Source organism: Calypte anna, chromosome 2, assembly GCF_003957555.1.
Source record: "Calypte anna isolate BGI_N300 chromosome 2, bCalAnn1_v1.p, whole genome shotgun sequence".
NCBI classification, from domain to species: domain Eukaryota; kingdom Metazoa; phylum Chordata; class Aves; order Apodiformes; family Trochilidae; genus Calypte; species Calypte anna.
Genome location: NC_044245.1, coordinates 59,120,454 through 59,138,779, shown reverse-complemented (window position 1 = coordinate 59,138,779; position 18,326 = coordinate 59,120,454). Strand labels below are relative to the sequence as shown.

Here is an 18,326-nt window from a genome sequence, read left to right as displayed (position 1 = left end):
GAATGAGACTGATATTACCTGATATTACCTCACAGCTATTTACACCTTCACAGATAAAACTCTTGGGTCTATTAAGTCACTGTTGACACACCTGACAACTCTCAAACTCAGCTGTAAGTACTTAGAAAGCAAAGTACAATATACTGAGAAGAGAATTTATGTCTGCATAAATCCTCTTCACATTTTCTGTGCAAGGCAGTAAAGTTTTCCCACATTTACCTCCACAACACTCCTGCAGAGTTATTGTCAGAAATTTGTAACATGAGCTGGAATTCAAGTACCTACATGGCATCTTATTCACCCATATTTTTGGTTTTGAATCTCTGTAATAGTTCAAATGAAACACAGTTCTAAGCCATTTATCTGTGGCTATAGTGACATAAAAAGAGAAATTTGAAAATTCCAGGGCAACAAAACAAGTGTCTTGTGTAAACAATAAATGTAAATAAAAGCACTTCACAACAGTGACACAGACCTTGCCTATTACTTCTTCATGTGTTGTTTTTATCTACAAGGAATGCCAATTCCTGCCAACAAGCAGCAATTTCAGAACAAATAATGTGACCAATAATTAATAATAATCAATGATAATCATGAATTAATAACTGATAAATATATTCAGGCCACTCAGAGCATGGATTTCATGAGCTATTATTTTAATTTTTTTTTAAAGAAAACCAAATTTGAAAGAGTGCTTTATGCTGAGAAATTCTGGAGAGTTGGGCTGATTCCAACGGGATGAGGTTCAACAAGGCCAAGTGCCGGGTCCTGCACTTTGGCCACAACAACCCCATGGGGAGCTCCAGGCTGGGCACAGAGTGGCTGGAGAGCAGCCAGGCAGAAACGGACCTGGGAGTCTGGATTGACAGGAAGCTGAACGTGAGCCATCAGTGTGCCCAGGTAGCCAAGAAGGCCAATGGCATCCTGGCCTGTATCCGGAACAGCGTGGCCAGCAGGTCCAAGGAAGTGATTCTGCCCCTGTACTCAGCCCTGGTGAGGCCACACCTTGAGTACTGTGTCCAGTTCTGGGCCCCTCAGTTTAGGAAGGTTATCGAGGTCCTGGAGCAGGTCCAAAGGAGGGCAACCAGGCTGCTGAAGGGACTCGAGCACAGACCCTATGAGGAGAGGCTGAGGGAGCTGGGGGTGTTCAGCCTGGAGAAGAGGAGGCTCAGGGGAGACCTCATCACTCTCTACAACTCCCTGAAAGGAGGGGGGGGTTGGACTCTTTTGCCAAATGACTCTCAGCAAGACAAGAGGGCACGGTCTCAAGTTGTGCCAGGGGAAGTTTAGGTTAGATATTAGAAAGAATTTCTTTACGGAGAGAGTGATCAGACATTGGAATGGGCTGCCCAGGGAAGTAGTGGATTCTCCGTCCCTGGAGATATTTAAAAAGAGACTGGATGTGGCACTCAGTGCCATGGTCTGGCAACTGCAGTGGTAGTGGATCAAGGGTTGGACTTGATGATCTCTGAGGTCCCTTCCAACCCAGCCGATTCTATGATTCTATGTTTCCCTATAGGAGCAGAGTAGTCCTTCTTATGCTAGGCAGTATGAACACTGTTCTCCCTCCCAACTATATCTACAACTTCATGGTTACACTTACAGGTATGATTCACAACTACCAATATGCAGAATGGAGAAATAAAGAATTAAATGCAAGAACAAAAAAAATTGGATCCCTAAACACAAGCAAGGATAAGATGGAAAAAAGAGCCAAGGATACTTACTGAGTCAAGTCTTGGCCACATTCTGCACACAAGCCTTTCATAACAACAGGATGGCTGCATCCTTCCAGTCTCACCAAGACACCCCTGAAAAAGATTTAGTCATTCCATTTACTGCAGATTGATTTCAGACACTTGAAGACTGCAAATTGTCAGACTTTAAAGAAGAGTTTCTGATTAAGATTTGAGAGGCAGACCTCTAAGATACATGCTTTTGCCCCAACATGAGGAAAAAAAGACAAAGTATTCAAATTATTCAATTTCACACCTTCAAAAGTCCCCAAAACATGTATTAATGCCAGTTTCTAACCTTAGCTTAGCATTCAGTATGTTAACAAAACAATTTATCCAGGAAAAATTTACATTCGCTTTGGTACAGCTCCTCATTAAGATTCTACTGAGCTATCCAGTAGTAAAAATCAAAATATGAAAATGCTGGTACTATACTTATTTCATATGAGTTTACTGTGTTCTTTTATCATGGTAGAAACATATATTGCTTCAGTCTTTTAACAAAAATATTGCCCCTCTCTACTCCCATTTCTGGAGAGAAAAATTAATCCCCTTCTCCCCCTTTGTAATGTAAAAATTACAGTATGTTCTAGTGCTGGCAGCATTAATGGCATCTTCCTATCTTTACCCAAACTTTTCCAGGGCTCACTTGGTGACAAGCAGAGCTCATTGACTACTTCAACACTAACATTCCAAGGAAAGCTGCCACAAAAGATGTAGAAACCTTTCTCAGTTTTACAAATGTCCCTAGGATTCAGATGACCATATGCCCATCACTGTTTTCCCAGTACTTCCATACTTACACCTTTTGGCTGCTTCTAAAACAAATAATTTAACAATATCTGCCTTCAATCAGCAGTAGGAAAAAAAATAAAGAAGGAAAGTTATAACGAAATCCAAAGGAACATTAGCTTTTACTAACAGAGGAAGTCCCCACCTTTGGTAATTCTGGGGCCTGATCATTATTACTGATTGCAAATGTTTTTGGCCAAATGGGCCAAAACATTCAGTCCTAGAAGCACACACTATCTGAGAAACTTGCTGTTAATTTCAGCAAGTGCAACTACTTACAAGAGACTCAGATAAAGCAAAAGTACAAGACAGAAAATCACCTTTACCCTGGCCCAAACCAGGACAGCAAATGTAAGAACTTTATATCAAGTGGACACATAGCTATTGTTACTGGTAGGCTAATTACAACAGAAAAAGCCAGCATATAAATTTCTCACAGCTATGCTACAGTCTCCAACTCCTCAGTTGTAGCAACCAGTTAAGTGGAATGAAACAAAAAGCAATCCCCTAAAGGTTTTTTTTTTATATTTTTAAATTTGGTTTTCCAGAATGATATAATATCTCCAGAAACAAAGAATGATGGCAGGAAGAGCAGAAGCTACAGGAGAACAGAAGCAAGAACTTCCTGAGCTAGCTTATCACATAGAGGAGAACACCTACCTGCAGCTGGTGGGCTTGGACAACTGCAGCACAAGAGTACCATGGCCATCAGATAGCTTTAGTGAGGAAAGCTACAAAGAGCTGTAACAGGTTATCTTAGTTATTCAGAACTAGTGTAATTTGAGTATAGGTTAGCCATGGCTACCTTTCTATTACAGCTTAGCTCCACTTCCAAGGGGAACTGTTCTAATGTCTTGCAGCCATTTATCTTACTTATCTTTCATGACTAGTTTCAACAACTCCATGCCATGGAGACGTAAGTTTTATTAATAATCTTAACAAAGCTGGTTTAAGGAACCATGCACTGGCATAGAATATTTTCCAAATGAGTGAAGGGAAAATAAAAATTACAAGATGAAACTACTGCCAGGGACTCACATATCTCCCCAGAATCTATCAAAAATTAGGAAATTGCTATCCTCAGATCAGTTTGGCATAAAGAAAGATACCAAATACCAAAAGAGTCACAAGTTGCCACTGTGATCACTTAAAGCTGCTGTCCTCACTATGGTGCCATATGTCCTTGCAGTTAACATTATAAGATGTGAACCCACACTACTGGAGCAAAATGAGATTCCAGAGTGCAGGTAAACTAAAGCTCCCCCACCTAGTCCCTGTTTCTGCATCATGCTCAAGAGGCTGTTAATGAAAAATTATCAAAGGGTAAAATACCAAATTAACATCTCAGATCTACAATTATTAGTATCAGTTATAACCCAATTATCCAAATGACCTACAACAAACCAGAGTACATGGTCTTTTAGCTGTCATAAGACTAGCATGGCAGACAGATGAAGTCTGATCCAACTTAAAGCCTTCTTGCACACTGACATTTTGATTAGCTGATACCAGAGCAACATTTGTGGTATGTGGCAGCAGTATTTAGAACCACTACAAAGAGCCCTCAAGCCCAATTTACATCAAACCACAGCCTCAGTTAAACAGATATCCAGGTTCCACAACAATGATTTCCCAAAAAGCCTTAATCACCTTGAAATTATTATTCTTTAGATATTTTACCATTATATGTCTGTATTTATTCCTCATCAATATTTGAAGAACCAGACATATCCTGAAAAACTGATTAAAAATACCAAGGATGACAAGCACACAAGGCACCTTCCTGCTTTAAGCAACCCATGGCCTACAGCCTCTTCCACATGTTTCAAGAAACCTGTCTTAACAGTTCTCTACAGAAGCCACTTGACCTACACTCAAGGGCAAGCAAGCAGAAAAAGATTCTATTCCAAATATGTGTGAACATCAAAAGCCTCACCCAAACAAGCAATCCATTTTGATAAAACAAACCATAAAAAAGTCATGAAGATCATACCCTATCTTAGCATGATGCAGACATCAGGGTACAGGCACATTTGTAATTATGATAACTATAGAACAGCAACTGCTGTTCTACATTTTGTCACAGAAAGTATGGTTCACACTTCAAAACATCATCTCAACTCTTCACAGCTAATGGTGATATCATACATACTGAGGATTTTTTTGTTGTTGTTGTTAGGTGCAAACTTCTCAAAACTGTTAAAATTTTTGTGAACTTCAAAACATTTTGAAACAGAAAAGCTAAATAGTAAGTCTACTTTTAGGGCAAGATACTTTTGTTCGGGTCTATTACTCCATAGGTCATGAATGCCAAGACAAAAGCCCAGAGTCTTTGGATTATATTTATTACCCAAAAGGTATCTTAAGCATTAATTAAATCTATTTGTTTTGCATTGACTTGCAAGCCTTTTAGTAGCATTTCTGTTTACTTCTGGAGAAGAGTTTGGCATTACCCTCTCCCACCTCACACCCACGTACACACCCACACGTTTTTGGGCAGCTTCTTACATTTCAAAAACTCATTGTTAAAAGTTAAAAATGTACACCAAAAAGGTACACCTTCCCCCCACCCCTCCCTTCTTCCCAGGTTTACTTTACTCCTAACACCTCTACCTCCTCACGCTCTTCCACTGCTCCAGCATGGGGTTCCTGCCACAAGAGTCAATCCTCCACAAACCTCTCCAATATGGGTGCTTTCCACAAGGTGCAGTTATTCACAAACTGCCCTATGGTCCTCTCCACATATCCTTTCCATGGGGTGCAGTCCTTCAGGAATGGACTCGTGGGGTCACAAGTCCCACCAGCAAACTTGCAAACTCCTCTCTCCATAGGTCCACAGATCTCCTGCCAGGAGCCTGCTCTAGCACAGGCTTCCCATGGGGTCGCAGCCACCTTCAAGCATCCACCTGCTCTGACATGGGCTCCTCCACAGGCTGCAGGTGGATGTCTGCTCCCCCGTGAACCTCTATGCAGGGGAACAGCCTTCCTCACCATAGTCTTCACCACAGGCTGCAGGGGAATCTTGGAAGCTGTGGTGCCTGCAGCACCTTCTGCCCCCTCTTTCTTCCCTGACCTTGGTATCTGCAGGGTTGTTGCTCTTGCATATTCTCACTCCTCCCTCTGGCTGCAATTCCACAGGGTTGAGTTTTGGGGTTTTTCCCCCTTTCTTACACGTGTTACCAGAGGGACACTACCACCATGGCTGTCTGGCTCAGCCTTAGCCAGCAGGGTCAGTCTTGGAGTCAGCTGGTACTGGCTCTGAGGCACAGCAGAAGCTTCTAGCAGCTTTCCACAGAAGCCATCCCTGCAGCTCCTTTACTACCAAAGCCGTGGCACACAAACCCAACACGCAGCTGAACTGCTTCAAGGCCAGGTGACAACAGCCTTGAACCAACCCTATCTCTGATCCCCGTTCTGCTCTTTTCAGCTGTATGCTTTCTTTAATTCCCCACCCTTCCTCCAGGCACATGATTTCCCCTTACCTAAAACCAGCTTATCACTGCATTCCTGCTACCCCCAAGCCAAGATCACTTACAATCACCTGAACAGATTTGGTTTGCAGTATACGCCTGCAGGTCCTCCACCTAAAGAAACAGCTACAGATGAACACCAAAACAGCCTGGACACCAAAGAAGGGAAACACAAGAATAAGACAATTTGACAGACACACAGAGCTAGTAGCAAACCTAGCAGCATGGTTTTTTGCTTCTTCCTGTGCATAATTCCACATATTCTGTGTGTGCAGTAAGAAATCTGTGATCTCTACCCCTCTGCCTTAGAAAGCTGTATGTATTAACAGAGAGTATCACACCTTCTCCAGGTGTTTTACCACTTTCTCCATTAGAACAAGACACTTAAGCAATCAAACTCCCTTTGTTTTTTACTTCCAAACAATTAGTAACACGGGAAGAGGCTTACCACAGGATGCACAATCCTCAAACCTAATAGCTTTCTCCTCTTTTCACTTTTTGATACTGTAGCAAACTTTTATCTTGACACTACTTTCTGCACAGCTTCTCTTCCTGGGCTTTGCTGGTAGGCCAAACTGACACGCATGGGCAAATTTAGTAACTCTTGAACAAGATCATCCTAAGTTCATCATACATCATCATACAGCAGTGTTCAAACCAAGGAGCAGCAGCCACATGATGCTGCTGCTGCTGGGACATTCGACACTCACGCGAGCCCAGAATCCTCACACACTGTGGAAGCAGAGCACAACGGTTCAGAAGACCACTCAGCATATTAAGGGGTAGTAGTATAAATAGCTATAAAATCACCTGGAAGCTTAATTAAGTTCCCTTCCTTCCTGTTTAATGCCATCCTTGGTTGTAATGTCTCATTCACCCTCTCTCCTGCAAATGGGGATTCACGCAGTTCACTCCACTAAGCTTGGACTGAAACTTTTTGCCTTATACACCAGCCAAATGCTGCCAAGTTTTAGATATAATTTTAAAACTAGGAAACAAACAAATGGCATTATGAAGTTCTACTCTAAATGTCTGAATCAATCTTACTCTACAGTTTTTCTCAAAACATTTGTAGAAAGGCAACTTCATTTTTACTTGAAACCTTGTAAGGATAAAAGTAATGTGTTACTACAGAATATCATACAAAACACCATATGGGACATGTAAAACCTTAATAACATTATTTCCCAGAATCAACACGTCATTTAACCCCCTAATGACAGCACTGGCATTTACACTACCACTTTTAGCTGACCTAAACACAGGCTACAGCTGAAAGGAGAAATCCCACCTCCCTTTCCCCATGCTACACTCCTGTTGCAGCAACTGAGCATAATATGGAAACTGATCAGTATGGGATATTTCACAGGAGGTTGGGTGGATGGAAAGAAAAAGCTACCTGATTTCCAACACCCAACATGATGCATGCTGGAGACATGCAGAAGCGTGAGCATCCCTTCCTGCCAACTCCTGTATTACCCTGAAGCAATTACAGAATAGTGGCCTAAGGAAGCCACACAGAGAACTGCAGACACAAGGCTGATACAACCACACTGCTAGGAATTTCTGAGCCTAAAGCCCATTTCCAACCAACTCTGACTGAGCAGCTTGAGTATCTTAGAAAAGGAAGTTCCTAGAAGTTTCATAAAAACAGACGGTCAGGTCAGATGGTTCAGTAGGGTCTGAAAGGGGACAAGAGTTTCCCATTAGAGATGCTTATACATTCATACAAACCATAATACTGACCCAACCCAATCCTGATATGCCAGTAGCAGCTTCAAAACTATTAACCTGGATGGGTAACTGGCATTAATAATACACAGAGCAGGGTAGTAGTTTTTGACATTGTATTCATTGTATTCATCAAAGTCTCAGCAAGGAGACTTTGTACTCTACCATTCAGTGCTATTAGCTACAGGGTGAGCTCCCAACTTGTTAGGCACCAGAGAACTCAGAAGAAACTGAAAAGTTGATAAAAAACATGGAAACACCTCATTAGAACTGGAATCTTCTAAAATATCAGATTCAATCAAACATAAGCCATACATTGAAAAGCGGGCTTCATTAGCACCACAACAGGTTGGAAAGATACTTACTATGAAAAAAACCCCACAAAACAAAATAGAATTAATCACAGGGGAAAAAGGCATTTGATGAGAGATGTGGTAGCCCAGGATTCTTAAGTGTTATTCAACAACCTTCAGTGTTTTGTGAGACTTTTTTTGTAGACTCTAATAAACTCATTAAATATTTGACAGGATGTTATGAAAACATTTGCAATTGACTGAAATAGCAAGCTGTTTTTCCTGTAGTTCACCACAAGTGTCATCACTTCAAAATAAATTGTAATTCATTAGTATCTTATTCCCCTTGAAGGCTGGAAGATGAAAGGTACTAGGGTCCAGGGTTAAGTTTCCTCATCTTGGGTAGTAAACTAGGCCCTGAGGCTCTGTGAAATTAGATATCCAGAGGAAAATATGTATTTTTAAATATATAATCAAGTTTTAAATTAATAAAAGCAACAAAGTACCATCACAAAAAACTATGAACTTAAGGAACAGAATTCATCCTTTCTCCTGCTATCTTCTCCACAAGCAAAAAATACAAGCTTTGCTTCATTAGAATCCAGATAGGTTCAAACAAGTTTTTAATCACAGCATTCAGACGTTATGGTCTGTAGAAAAATATTAAGTTTTAGCTATTAAATCTATGTAGTAAGACACAAGGATACCCAGCTTAAACGTACAGGTAATTATCTAAGGAAGACTTTACTGAAGTGAACCAAACATGAGGCTTTCAGTAGTCTCTTGAATGTATCTCATTAGTAGGATCTGAAAGGGGACAAGAGTTTCCCATTAAAGATGCTTATGTAAACATTCATACAAACCATAATACTGACCCAACCCAATCCTGATATGCCAGCTTCATAGCAGCTTCAAAATTATTAACCTGGATGGGTAACTGGCATTAATAATACACACAGCAGGGTAGTAGTTTTTGACATTGTATTCATTGCTCTAGCCACCCATGGAAATTATGCTTCATTAACATCAAAGACCTCCCATTAACTGCTTACTGTCATCCCTGCTATTTACAGTCCTAACAGGTCAAACACCTTACTCTCTCAAATCCTTGTTTTACATTTGATGCAAGCCTACCTCTGCTGGCACAAACAAAAGCCACCTCCTGTCTGCCTCAGGCTGTCATCACCACCAAATACCATCCTCTCCCCTGTGCTGAGAGCTGATGTGGCTTGCCAGTACAGCAGATTGGATCAAAGAATGGATCCTGCTGCAGAACTGATGAAGAAGCTTGTCTTTCAGCCAATGCAATGTACACCAGGAAAATTCAGACAGGACCATGCAGAATGAAGAGGGTGATTGTTGGTGCCACTATCAACACCAAGAAGCACATAATAAAACTAAACTACTAAACCCTGCAGTCTATTATATCCCAAAAGTCCTGGCAGTCTGGTGAAATTTCCACTGACTGGAAAAGGGGAAACATAACCCCCATTTTCAAAAAGGGAAAGAAGGAAGATCCAGGGTGCTTTAGACCAGTCAGTCTCACCTCTCTACCTAGTAAGATGATGGAGCAGATCCTCCTGGAGGCACTGCTTCAGCAGAATAATGAAAAGGTGACTGGGTATAATCAACACAGCTTCACCAAGGGCAAATCATGCCTAACAAAACTTGTGGCCTTCTATGAAAAGGTCACAACATCAACAGACAAGGGAAGAGCAACCAACATCATTTACCTGGACCTGAGCAAAGCCTTCGACACAGCCCTACACGACATCCTGGTCTCCAAGCTGGTAAAACATGGGTTTGATGGATGGACCACTTGGTGGATTAAGAACTGGCTTGATGGCCACAACAATAGAGTGGCTGTCAGGGGTCCATGTCCATTGGACATTTGAGGCCAGTGACAAGTGGAGTCCCTCAAGGATCAGTGTTGGGACTGGTTCTGTTTAACATCTTTGTTGGTGACATGGACGGTGGCATTGAGTAAACCTCAGCAAGTTCACTGATGACACCAAACTGTGTGGTGCAGCCGAAACACTGGAGGGAAGGGATGCCATCCAGAGGGACCTTGACAGGCTGGAGAGATGGGGCCATGCCAACCTCATGAAGTTTAACAAGACCAAGTGCAAGGTCCTGCATCTGGGCCGAGGCAATCCCAAGCACTGATGCAGGCTGGGCAGTGACTGGCTTCAGAGCAGCCCTGAGGAAAAGGACTTGGGAGTGCTGGTGGATGAGAAGTTCAACATATGCCATCAGTGTCCACTTGCAGCCCAGAAAGCCAACCAGATCCTTGGCTGCATCAAGAGAAGCGTGGCCAGCAGCTTGAGGGAAGTGATTCTCCCCCTCTGCTCTGCTCTGGTGAGACCCCACCTGGAGGACTGCATCCAGGTCTGGAGACCCTGGTACAGGAGGGACATGGATGTGCTGGAGTGTGTCCAGAGAAGGGCCAGGAGGATGATCAGAGGGCTGGAGCAGCTCTGCTATGAAGAGAGACTGAGAGAGTTGGGGTGATTCAGTGTGGAGAGGAGAAGGCTCTGAGGAGACCTTATTGTAGCCTTCCAGTATCTGAAGGGGGCTACAGGAAAGCTGGTGAGGGACTTTTTAGGACGTCAGGGGGTGATAGGAACAGAGGAATGAATTCAAACTAGAGGAGGGTAGATTCAGATTGGAAGTTAGGAAGAAGTTCTTCACCATGAGGGTGTTGAGACACTGGAACAGGTTGCCCAGAGAGGTGGTGGAAGCCCCATCCCTGGAAATTTTTAAGGTCAGGCTGGACAGGGCTCTGAGCAACCTGATCTAGTGGGAGGTGTCCCTGCCCATGGCAGGGGGGTTGGAACTTGATGATCTTAAAGGTCCCTTCCAACCCTGAAAATTCTATTATTCTATCTACAAGAAAACTAAGTGCTATATACACAGAACATTACTTTCATGTACTGAAAGATTTTATCTTATGCCTAGTATAAAAGAAAAATAACCTAAAGTTTGAAACATTTCTTCTTAAGAGGGTGAGACACGCTAAAGATGTCATTGTTTTCAGAAATTATTAAAACTTGACATAGAGAAAATTTAGCCAATTACATTATTTATCCTCAAATTAAACGTTTTAATCAATTTATGTTCTAATGAAAAGGAAAAATATTCGGAATAAAACTACAGTGTTTAAATGACTGACGAATATTTGTACATATCTTTGGTTTACAGAGAATTTGGGACTAAGCAAATCGAACCCACCTTTTTCAAAGCAGCAAATAGAATCTCGCCACCCCAGTTAGTTTGGTTTAAAAATAAATATAAAAAAATGCATCTTCTGGAGATGAGAAAAAAATTTACTCACAACTGTATTCTAAATATATGTTAGGGTTGTGGAGTACTAAAAATTGCTGATAGGGGGAGAAACGTTATTATTTCCAGTCCACAAAATGGGAAGCCACAGGCAAAATATTAAATGTCACAAAAAAACCTTTTAAGTAACCAAAGAAATGCTCTCAGGCCTTCAACTGCTGACTATCTCTGCTATAGTTAGGACATGCTTCTACCTATTTGCATGAGATTTTTGTTTACATTCACCCAGTAATATCATCACAGCATACAACAGAGAATGCACACTGAAAAGTCAGAATTCCAGAAGTGAAATGTCTAGCAATGGTCAATATGAAGAACAAACTTCTAGTGGTATAAGAGAAAAATGTTTTAGGAAACCAAGAGTAACAGTAATAAAGAACAATATTTGTTTCTAGTCGTCTCAAAGCAAGCACTCGCTAATCATAGCCAAGTGAATCAAGACTAAACAAATCCAATACAAGCATTGTATAAAAATTTTGCATCAAGTCCTAAAGTTTATCACAACAAAGCTAAACCTACATCAGACTGAGCGTATTTTAAATTGTTTTCATTTACCATTTAAAATATTTTTTGTTTTGCTTTTCCTCCCAACTGTTTCACTAACACAAAGAAAGGTAACAAGATAAAGTTATCTCCCCTTCCACTCAGTACTATCAAGATGAACTTCAGCACAGACACAGTGCTTTAAAAATTCAGTGCATACTTTTAAGATGTTTTCAGTCTGCCCTTGCATTTATGGTACCTCTGTTCTAAATCAGGTATTAAAAGATTGCCCATGTTTCACCAGATGCAACGGCAGAACGCTGATTTACCATGAAAAGAAAGCCACTGTCTTATCTTCTAAAGAATAATACTCTCTGTAGCAAGAAACACACAGCTTACATCTCCTCTGTAGCATCTTATACTACTGACTGATTAAAAAAAACAAACAAAAAAATCAGCTTGTTTTTTCCTGAACCTTTGAGAACACAGCCAATATAAATATTTTGCATATACTGGTTATTTTCAATCAAGAAAGTTTAGGCCTGGCTGCACGCTCCCCAAAATCAAAAGAACAGCAATAGAAGAAAGTAACTTGCTGTCAAATACCAGAAGAAGCAGTGTTCCACTAGTTTCCTGTTGAGAAAAAAAAAAATTGCTTGAAGTATGGGGTAGCAAGCTAGCAGCACAATTTAGCCAAGAAGACTTATCTAACTAGTAGCCATTTAAGAAATCAAAATTCAACCAATATGCAGTTTTATAAAAATAAAGCTATTGTAAAATAAAACTATAATATGTATTTTTCATATAACCATGGAAAATCTTCCCCATTTAATCCCTTACTCTTCTGAAAGTACAAATTACACCATCTCGTTTACATTTGTCAAGCTGTATACATTATAACACCAACAGTATAATAAGCATATAGGCTGTCAATATCATGTGTACGGTATCTAGTAATTTAAAAATATCTTACCACACTACTGATTCCCATTAAAATTCCTCCTATCAAGCAGGAAACTATTCTGCTACGGAGTTTTGCAGCAACCTAAAAGTGATCTGCCAAACTAAACAACAAGTATCTTCAAGTACTTCTGCCAGTAACAGAAAACTGCAGAGAAGCCCGAAACACGTGAAGGGGATGCTCAAGTGCCGAAGACAGAGTTTAGCGAAACAATCAGCTCCGAAATAAGGCACGCACGCTGTCTTGTCCCTCCCCAGCTTCCTCCTCGCACGGCTGCTTCCTGCACCAGCGCAGAGCTGGGAGGGAAGGGCCTTTCCCCGCGGTACTTCCACGGCTTTTAAAAGCCGAGCATAAGAAGAGTACGGGCAGTTACGATCCCCCCACCCCGTGAAGGGGAAGGACGGGAAAAGGCTGCTGTTACACACCGCCTCACCAGCGCAAGCGGTCTCTCGGAGCTGAGGCGAGAAGTGCCGCCTTCCCCCCATCCCGCACCGGCAGCAAAGGGATGGGGAGCGCCGGTCGCAGAGGTGCCGCGGCCCTGGCGGGTACCCGCTCCCCGCCACGCCCCGCAGCACGGCCGGGCTCCCGCCGCCGTGCTTCCGGATACCCTGCAGGGCCAGCAGAGCGCGTCCCCCGCAGAAGCGCGAAACCCGCGTCCCGGTCCAGAGACACCGGGCTGTTCTCCCGCCCCGCACTCACCCGGGAGCGATAACCTGTCCGGGCAGCGCACACAGCTCCCGCACCACGCCGGGACGCTCCGCTTTCAGCTTGCGCTCGACGCCGGCCCGCTGCGGCCGGGTGCTGGTGCCGCTGGTGCCGGTGGTGCCGGTGGCATCGGGCGGCGGGACGGGCGGCGGGACAGGCGGCACCGGGGCACACAACGCCAGCACCGACCCGATCTGCACCGCCGCCCCCACCGACACCTTCCACTCCAGCAGTCGCAGCGGCCGCGGGCCCGGCGCACGGATCTCCGTGATCACACCCGCCGGGCCCTCCGAGCCGGACCCGCCGCCCTTCTCCGCCCGTCCCTCCATCATCTCGGGCAGGGGGGCGTCGCTATGGCAACGCTCACGTCGCCGCCGCCGGCCTAGCCGTGGGGCCGGAGCCTCCTGCTGCCGCCGGGGGGCTGGGGGCGCCCCAATAGTCACCGGCGGCGCCGACGGGCAGCGAGGTCACGGCCCCTCTGCGCAGGCGCTGCGCGCCGCTCCTCAGCCCGGCCTTAAAGGCCCAGGCGCACGCAGCTCGTCCCGCCGAGGCGGCTGCACAAGGCGGGCCTGGGGGCCGGCGGTGAATGGGGAGGGAATGGCAAGGGTGGCGAGGCGAGGCGGCCCCCGCCCGCCCCCTCCTTCTCCAGCGGAGGGAAAGCGCCGCTCCCTTTCCCCACCCCTAGCGCGTTTCCGGATCCGCGCACTCCCTTCCAAGCCCAGGGCGCGGGGGGAGCCGCAAGGCCGCTGACACCAGAACTACCGCTCCCGCAGGTGCCGCGGGGCCGCCTACCAGCCCCGGCATGCTCCGCGCCTGGCAGTGGCCACACCCGGGGGCTCTGGGCGCGCAGGGCAGGCTGGGATCTGTAGTCCTTCCCCTCCTGGTGCCCGCGGAAGCGCTCCGCCTCGGGGGCCCGGCCCATGCCCGGTTCGGCGCATTTCTGTGCTGCTGTCCGGTCTCCCTCCGCGGCGGCCCGCTTAGCATGGGCCTGCGGGCCGGAGATCGGAGGTGAGCGGGGTCAAGCAGGTGCTGCCTTGTCCCGCACGGGCCAACAGGAGCGACAGGGCTGGGCAGAGCTGAGGGCTGAGCTGAGGGCTGTGTGTGCGTCTCCATCACGGGTCGTGGGCACACCTCCCCTCTGCCGCAGCCGCGTTGTAAAGTGCAGGTATACCTGAGTATATATACACTTGAGACGTACGCCAAGGAGGTAAGCCTCGTGCAGTGTGCCAAGGAGGGATGAGATGCTCTAAGCAGCCCTGGGAATGTGTGCCAGTACCTCAGCATCTCCAGCACTGATGTAGCAAGGGCATCAAATGTTTGTTCCTTGTAGGCTCTCCCAGAGTTTGTGTCTGGACCTAAGACCTCAAGTGTCTTCCAAGTATCTGCACTTAGTGAAATTAACAGCAAGTTTGTCAGTCAGTGTCTGCTTCTAGGACTGATAATGCTTGGTGTTTGTAGTTATGGCTGGAGAATGGTATGCAGAGCCAAGGCCACTGCTCAGTTGTGAGGAACATCTCATGCTTTCAAAAGAGAAAGGGAGTAAAGGGGTCACACCTGCAACCCTCCTTTAGAGAGGAGTAGACAAGACAGGTGACCAAAACTGATCAGAGTATTCTATCCCACGTGTGTCATATTTGGTATAAATTTGAGGGATTGCGAGGGTCAAGCTTCTTCATCACCCATGGCTGGCATCCTGGGAGGATTCACCCATTTGTCTACTTGTCCTGATCCATGCCCACCTCTGTGTTCCTGCCTCCAGCTCCTAATTACTGCTGACTCCAGGAGCCCAGCCTGGGACTTTTCCAGAGCCTGTCCTGCAGCCTTGGTGGTGATGTGAGCGTTATTGGGTGGAAGGGGGAAGGAACATGATATTGCTTCTGTGTATATTTGTATATACTTAATAATTTTTTATCATTACTGTTCCATTAAAGCTCTGTAGTTTAGTTTCCAACCCACAAGTCTCTTATTCTCTCTCCTTTCTTTATCGGGGGGGGGGGGGGGGGGAGGGAGATAATAGCATCTGTCAGTTGTTTATTTGCCAGTCCAGTGTTAAACTGTGACACTGCCATAGGAAATAACCTCTCTAAGGACACCTGAAAAAACTGCAAGCTTTCTCCAGATCCCCTGAGTGTAATCTTGCCCTGTGTTTGAAGATCAGCTCAGTTAAGCAAACTGTACTGGTTGGTACTGAATGCCTCCTTATTGTATGTGGAGATGATAGGCTTGGCAGCAGAGCAGAACCACATCATAAAAATGATATGGCTTTGTTTGCCCTACAAATATTGCAAACCAACAGTTGCTCAGTTTCCTTTTGCCTGCTAATCTCCCTCACCCAAAGAAGTACATTTAAAGACATGCAGCTTTTCTTGATAGTCTGACACACAGCTTTTACATATTTAACATCATATCTGTCCTATCAGTCCTTTTTAGATGGACAATATTTAATCCTTCACTGGCAGGCTTAATGCACGTAAGAATTGAATGACTGAAGTCTGACACCAGATGGCCACACAGGTCTAGAATTTTTGATGCTACAGGCAAGGGATGAAGTAAGAAGAGCTTACCTCTTCCCGACTCTGATACATTAACTTTTAATATCTGGAGTAAACAGAAGGTGTGCTGCAGTTTCTGCAGTACTGCTGATCTCTGGAAGCCTCTGTAGTCCTTGCTTCCACAGAAACTATTTTGTGATTTTCTCTGCACCTGTAATTGCTGAATGAAAAGCTCAGCTAAGGGAATAGCAACAGAAATCTGAATAATTATTTTTATTGTTTCTAGTTACTTTGATTGTGCTGAGGCAGAACTTCACAAAATAATTGCACTGATCAATCCTAGTTAGGTGCGAGAAAATATTCCTGAGCTGGTATGTGATGAGACAACGTTAGGGGAAGAATTGGTAATTCTCTTAAGCAAGTATAATTCTAAGGCACAGTGTGCTAAAATGCTTGACTTCATGTCTGGTTATACCAGATGGTTTCCATCAAGAAGCAGATGTTTTCCCCAGTCTTCCCCTCAAAAAGGACATCAGAATTTAACCACGCCTTTGGATTTGAATATGGAGCATGAACAAAAGCATCTGCTGTAGGTACCAGATTAATGAAAATTCAGTTCAGTGAAAGTGCTGCAGTGGTGGATATAGCCTTCTGGGGAAGCATTCCTTGGAAGTTAAAGATTTTTTTTTTTTAATACATGCATTCAGTATGGCTGACTTCTAGGAAGATAAAGAAGATAATCTGAAATTTATTTACTTATGTTTGAAACATGATTAGCTAAAACATCTAAGTTAAAAGACACCTTACCCTGCCCTGGGTGTTCTATCTTTAAGGAAAATTTGTAATGCATTGGAAAAAGCCTTTTAAAGGTGCCTTGGCTGAGTATTTTCCTATTCAGACTGGGGACTTTGATACTTTAAGCCTGTCACAGAGTACTTAATCCACACTAATACCTGTTCCACAGTATTTTTTGGGAGGCTGTACAACACGAGGTGGCCAGCCTTCCACAGTCTACATGCAGCTAACAGAGATCTATAAATGGGGAAGAGCCACAAAGTGCATACTGTATAATTCACTGCTCCCAGCAGAGCTGTGGAGTGACTTGCAGACAACATGACAGCAGCTCACCAGTGATCCATGGACACCCTCCAGCCTGAAGCCTGGGTGTGCAGCTGTGGTGCAGGGTGGCAGGGCAAAGTCGTGCTCATTTCTCCCCTGTGACTGGAGACTTGACCAAACCAGCCATCCTGCTGCTAGACAGCCCTGTTGCCAGGTACATGATGTAATGCTGTTATCAGAACTCTATCTGAACTATTCAGAAGTCACAGACTGGCCAGTCCCTACGGCAGAGATTTTATAGCTATGTATATATAATTCCTCAGTGCAAGAAGTCTGCAGGGTGGTATCACATCTGGACAGACTGGAGAGTTGGGCTGATTCCAATGGGATGAGGTTCAACAAGGCCAAGTGCCGGGTCCTGCACTTTGGCCACAACAACCCCATGGGGAGCTCCAGGCTGGGCACAGAGTGGCTGAGAGCAGCCAGACAGAAAGGGACCTGGGAGTCTGGAGTGACAGGAAGCTGAACATGAGCCAGCAGTGTGCCCAGGTGGCCAAGAAGGCCAATGGCATCCTGGCCTGGATCAGGAACAGCGTGGCCAGCAGGTCCAGGGAAGTGATTCTGCCCCTGTACTCAGCTCTGGTGAGGCCACACCTCGAGTTCTGTGTCCAGTTCTGGGCCGCTCAGTTCAGGAAAGATATTAAGGTCCTGGAGCAGGTCCAAAGGAGGGCAACCAGGCTGGTGAAGGGACTCGAGCACAGACCCTATGAGGAGAGGCTGAGGGAGCTGGGGGTGTTCAGCCTGGAGAAGAGGAGGCTCAGGGGAGACCTCATCACTCTCTACAACTACCTGAAAGGAGGGTGTAGCCAGGTGGGGGTTGGTCTCTTTTGCCAGACGACTTTCAACAAGACAAGAGGGACGGTCTTAAGTTGTGCCAGGGGAGGTTTAGGTTGGATATTAGAAAGAATTTCTTTATGGAGAGGGTGATCAGGCATCGGAATGGGCTGCCCAGGGAAGTAGTGGATTCTCCATCCCTGGAGATATTTAAAAAGAGACTGGATGTGGCACTCAGTGCCATGGTCTGGTAACTGCAGCGGTGGTTCAAGGGTTGGACTCGGTGATCTCTGAGGTCCCTTCCAACCCAGCCAGTTCTATGATTCTATGATTCTATGATCATCCAAAAGCTCTCGCTCGCAAGTTTTCCATGCCTGGACACCTCATTGGATCCACTGTGATAGCCAGTGTTAGATTTCACAGTGACA

At 44.8% G+C, this 18,326-nt stretch overlaps 1 protein-coding gene across 2 annotated transcripts in view; it reads right to left on the bottom strand.

Annotated features, from left to right (window-relative positions):
* The window catches only part of CTDP1 (CTD phosphatase subunit 1), an 87,919-nt gene extending 73,835 nt beyond the window's left edge, over positions 1 to 14,084 (bottom strand). For both annotated transcript variants that reach the window (XM_030446042.1, XM_030446043.1), the window contains exons 1-2: positions 13,508 to 14,084; positions 1,728 to 1,811 (exon numbers count right to left, since the gene is read on the bottom strand). In XM_030446042.1, the coding sequence (XP_030301902.1) occupies positions 1,728 to 1,811; positions 13,508 to 13,845 (422 nt within the window). In that variant the 5' untranslated portion in view covers positions 13,846 to 14,084. The remainder of the gene's footprint in view (positions 1 to 1,727; positions 1,812 to 13,507) is intronic.
* Positions 14,085 to 18,326: the final 4,242 nt, after the last annotated feature.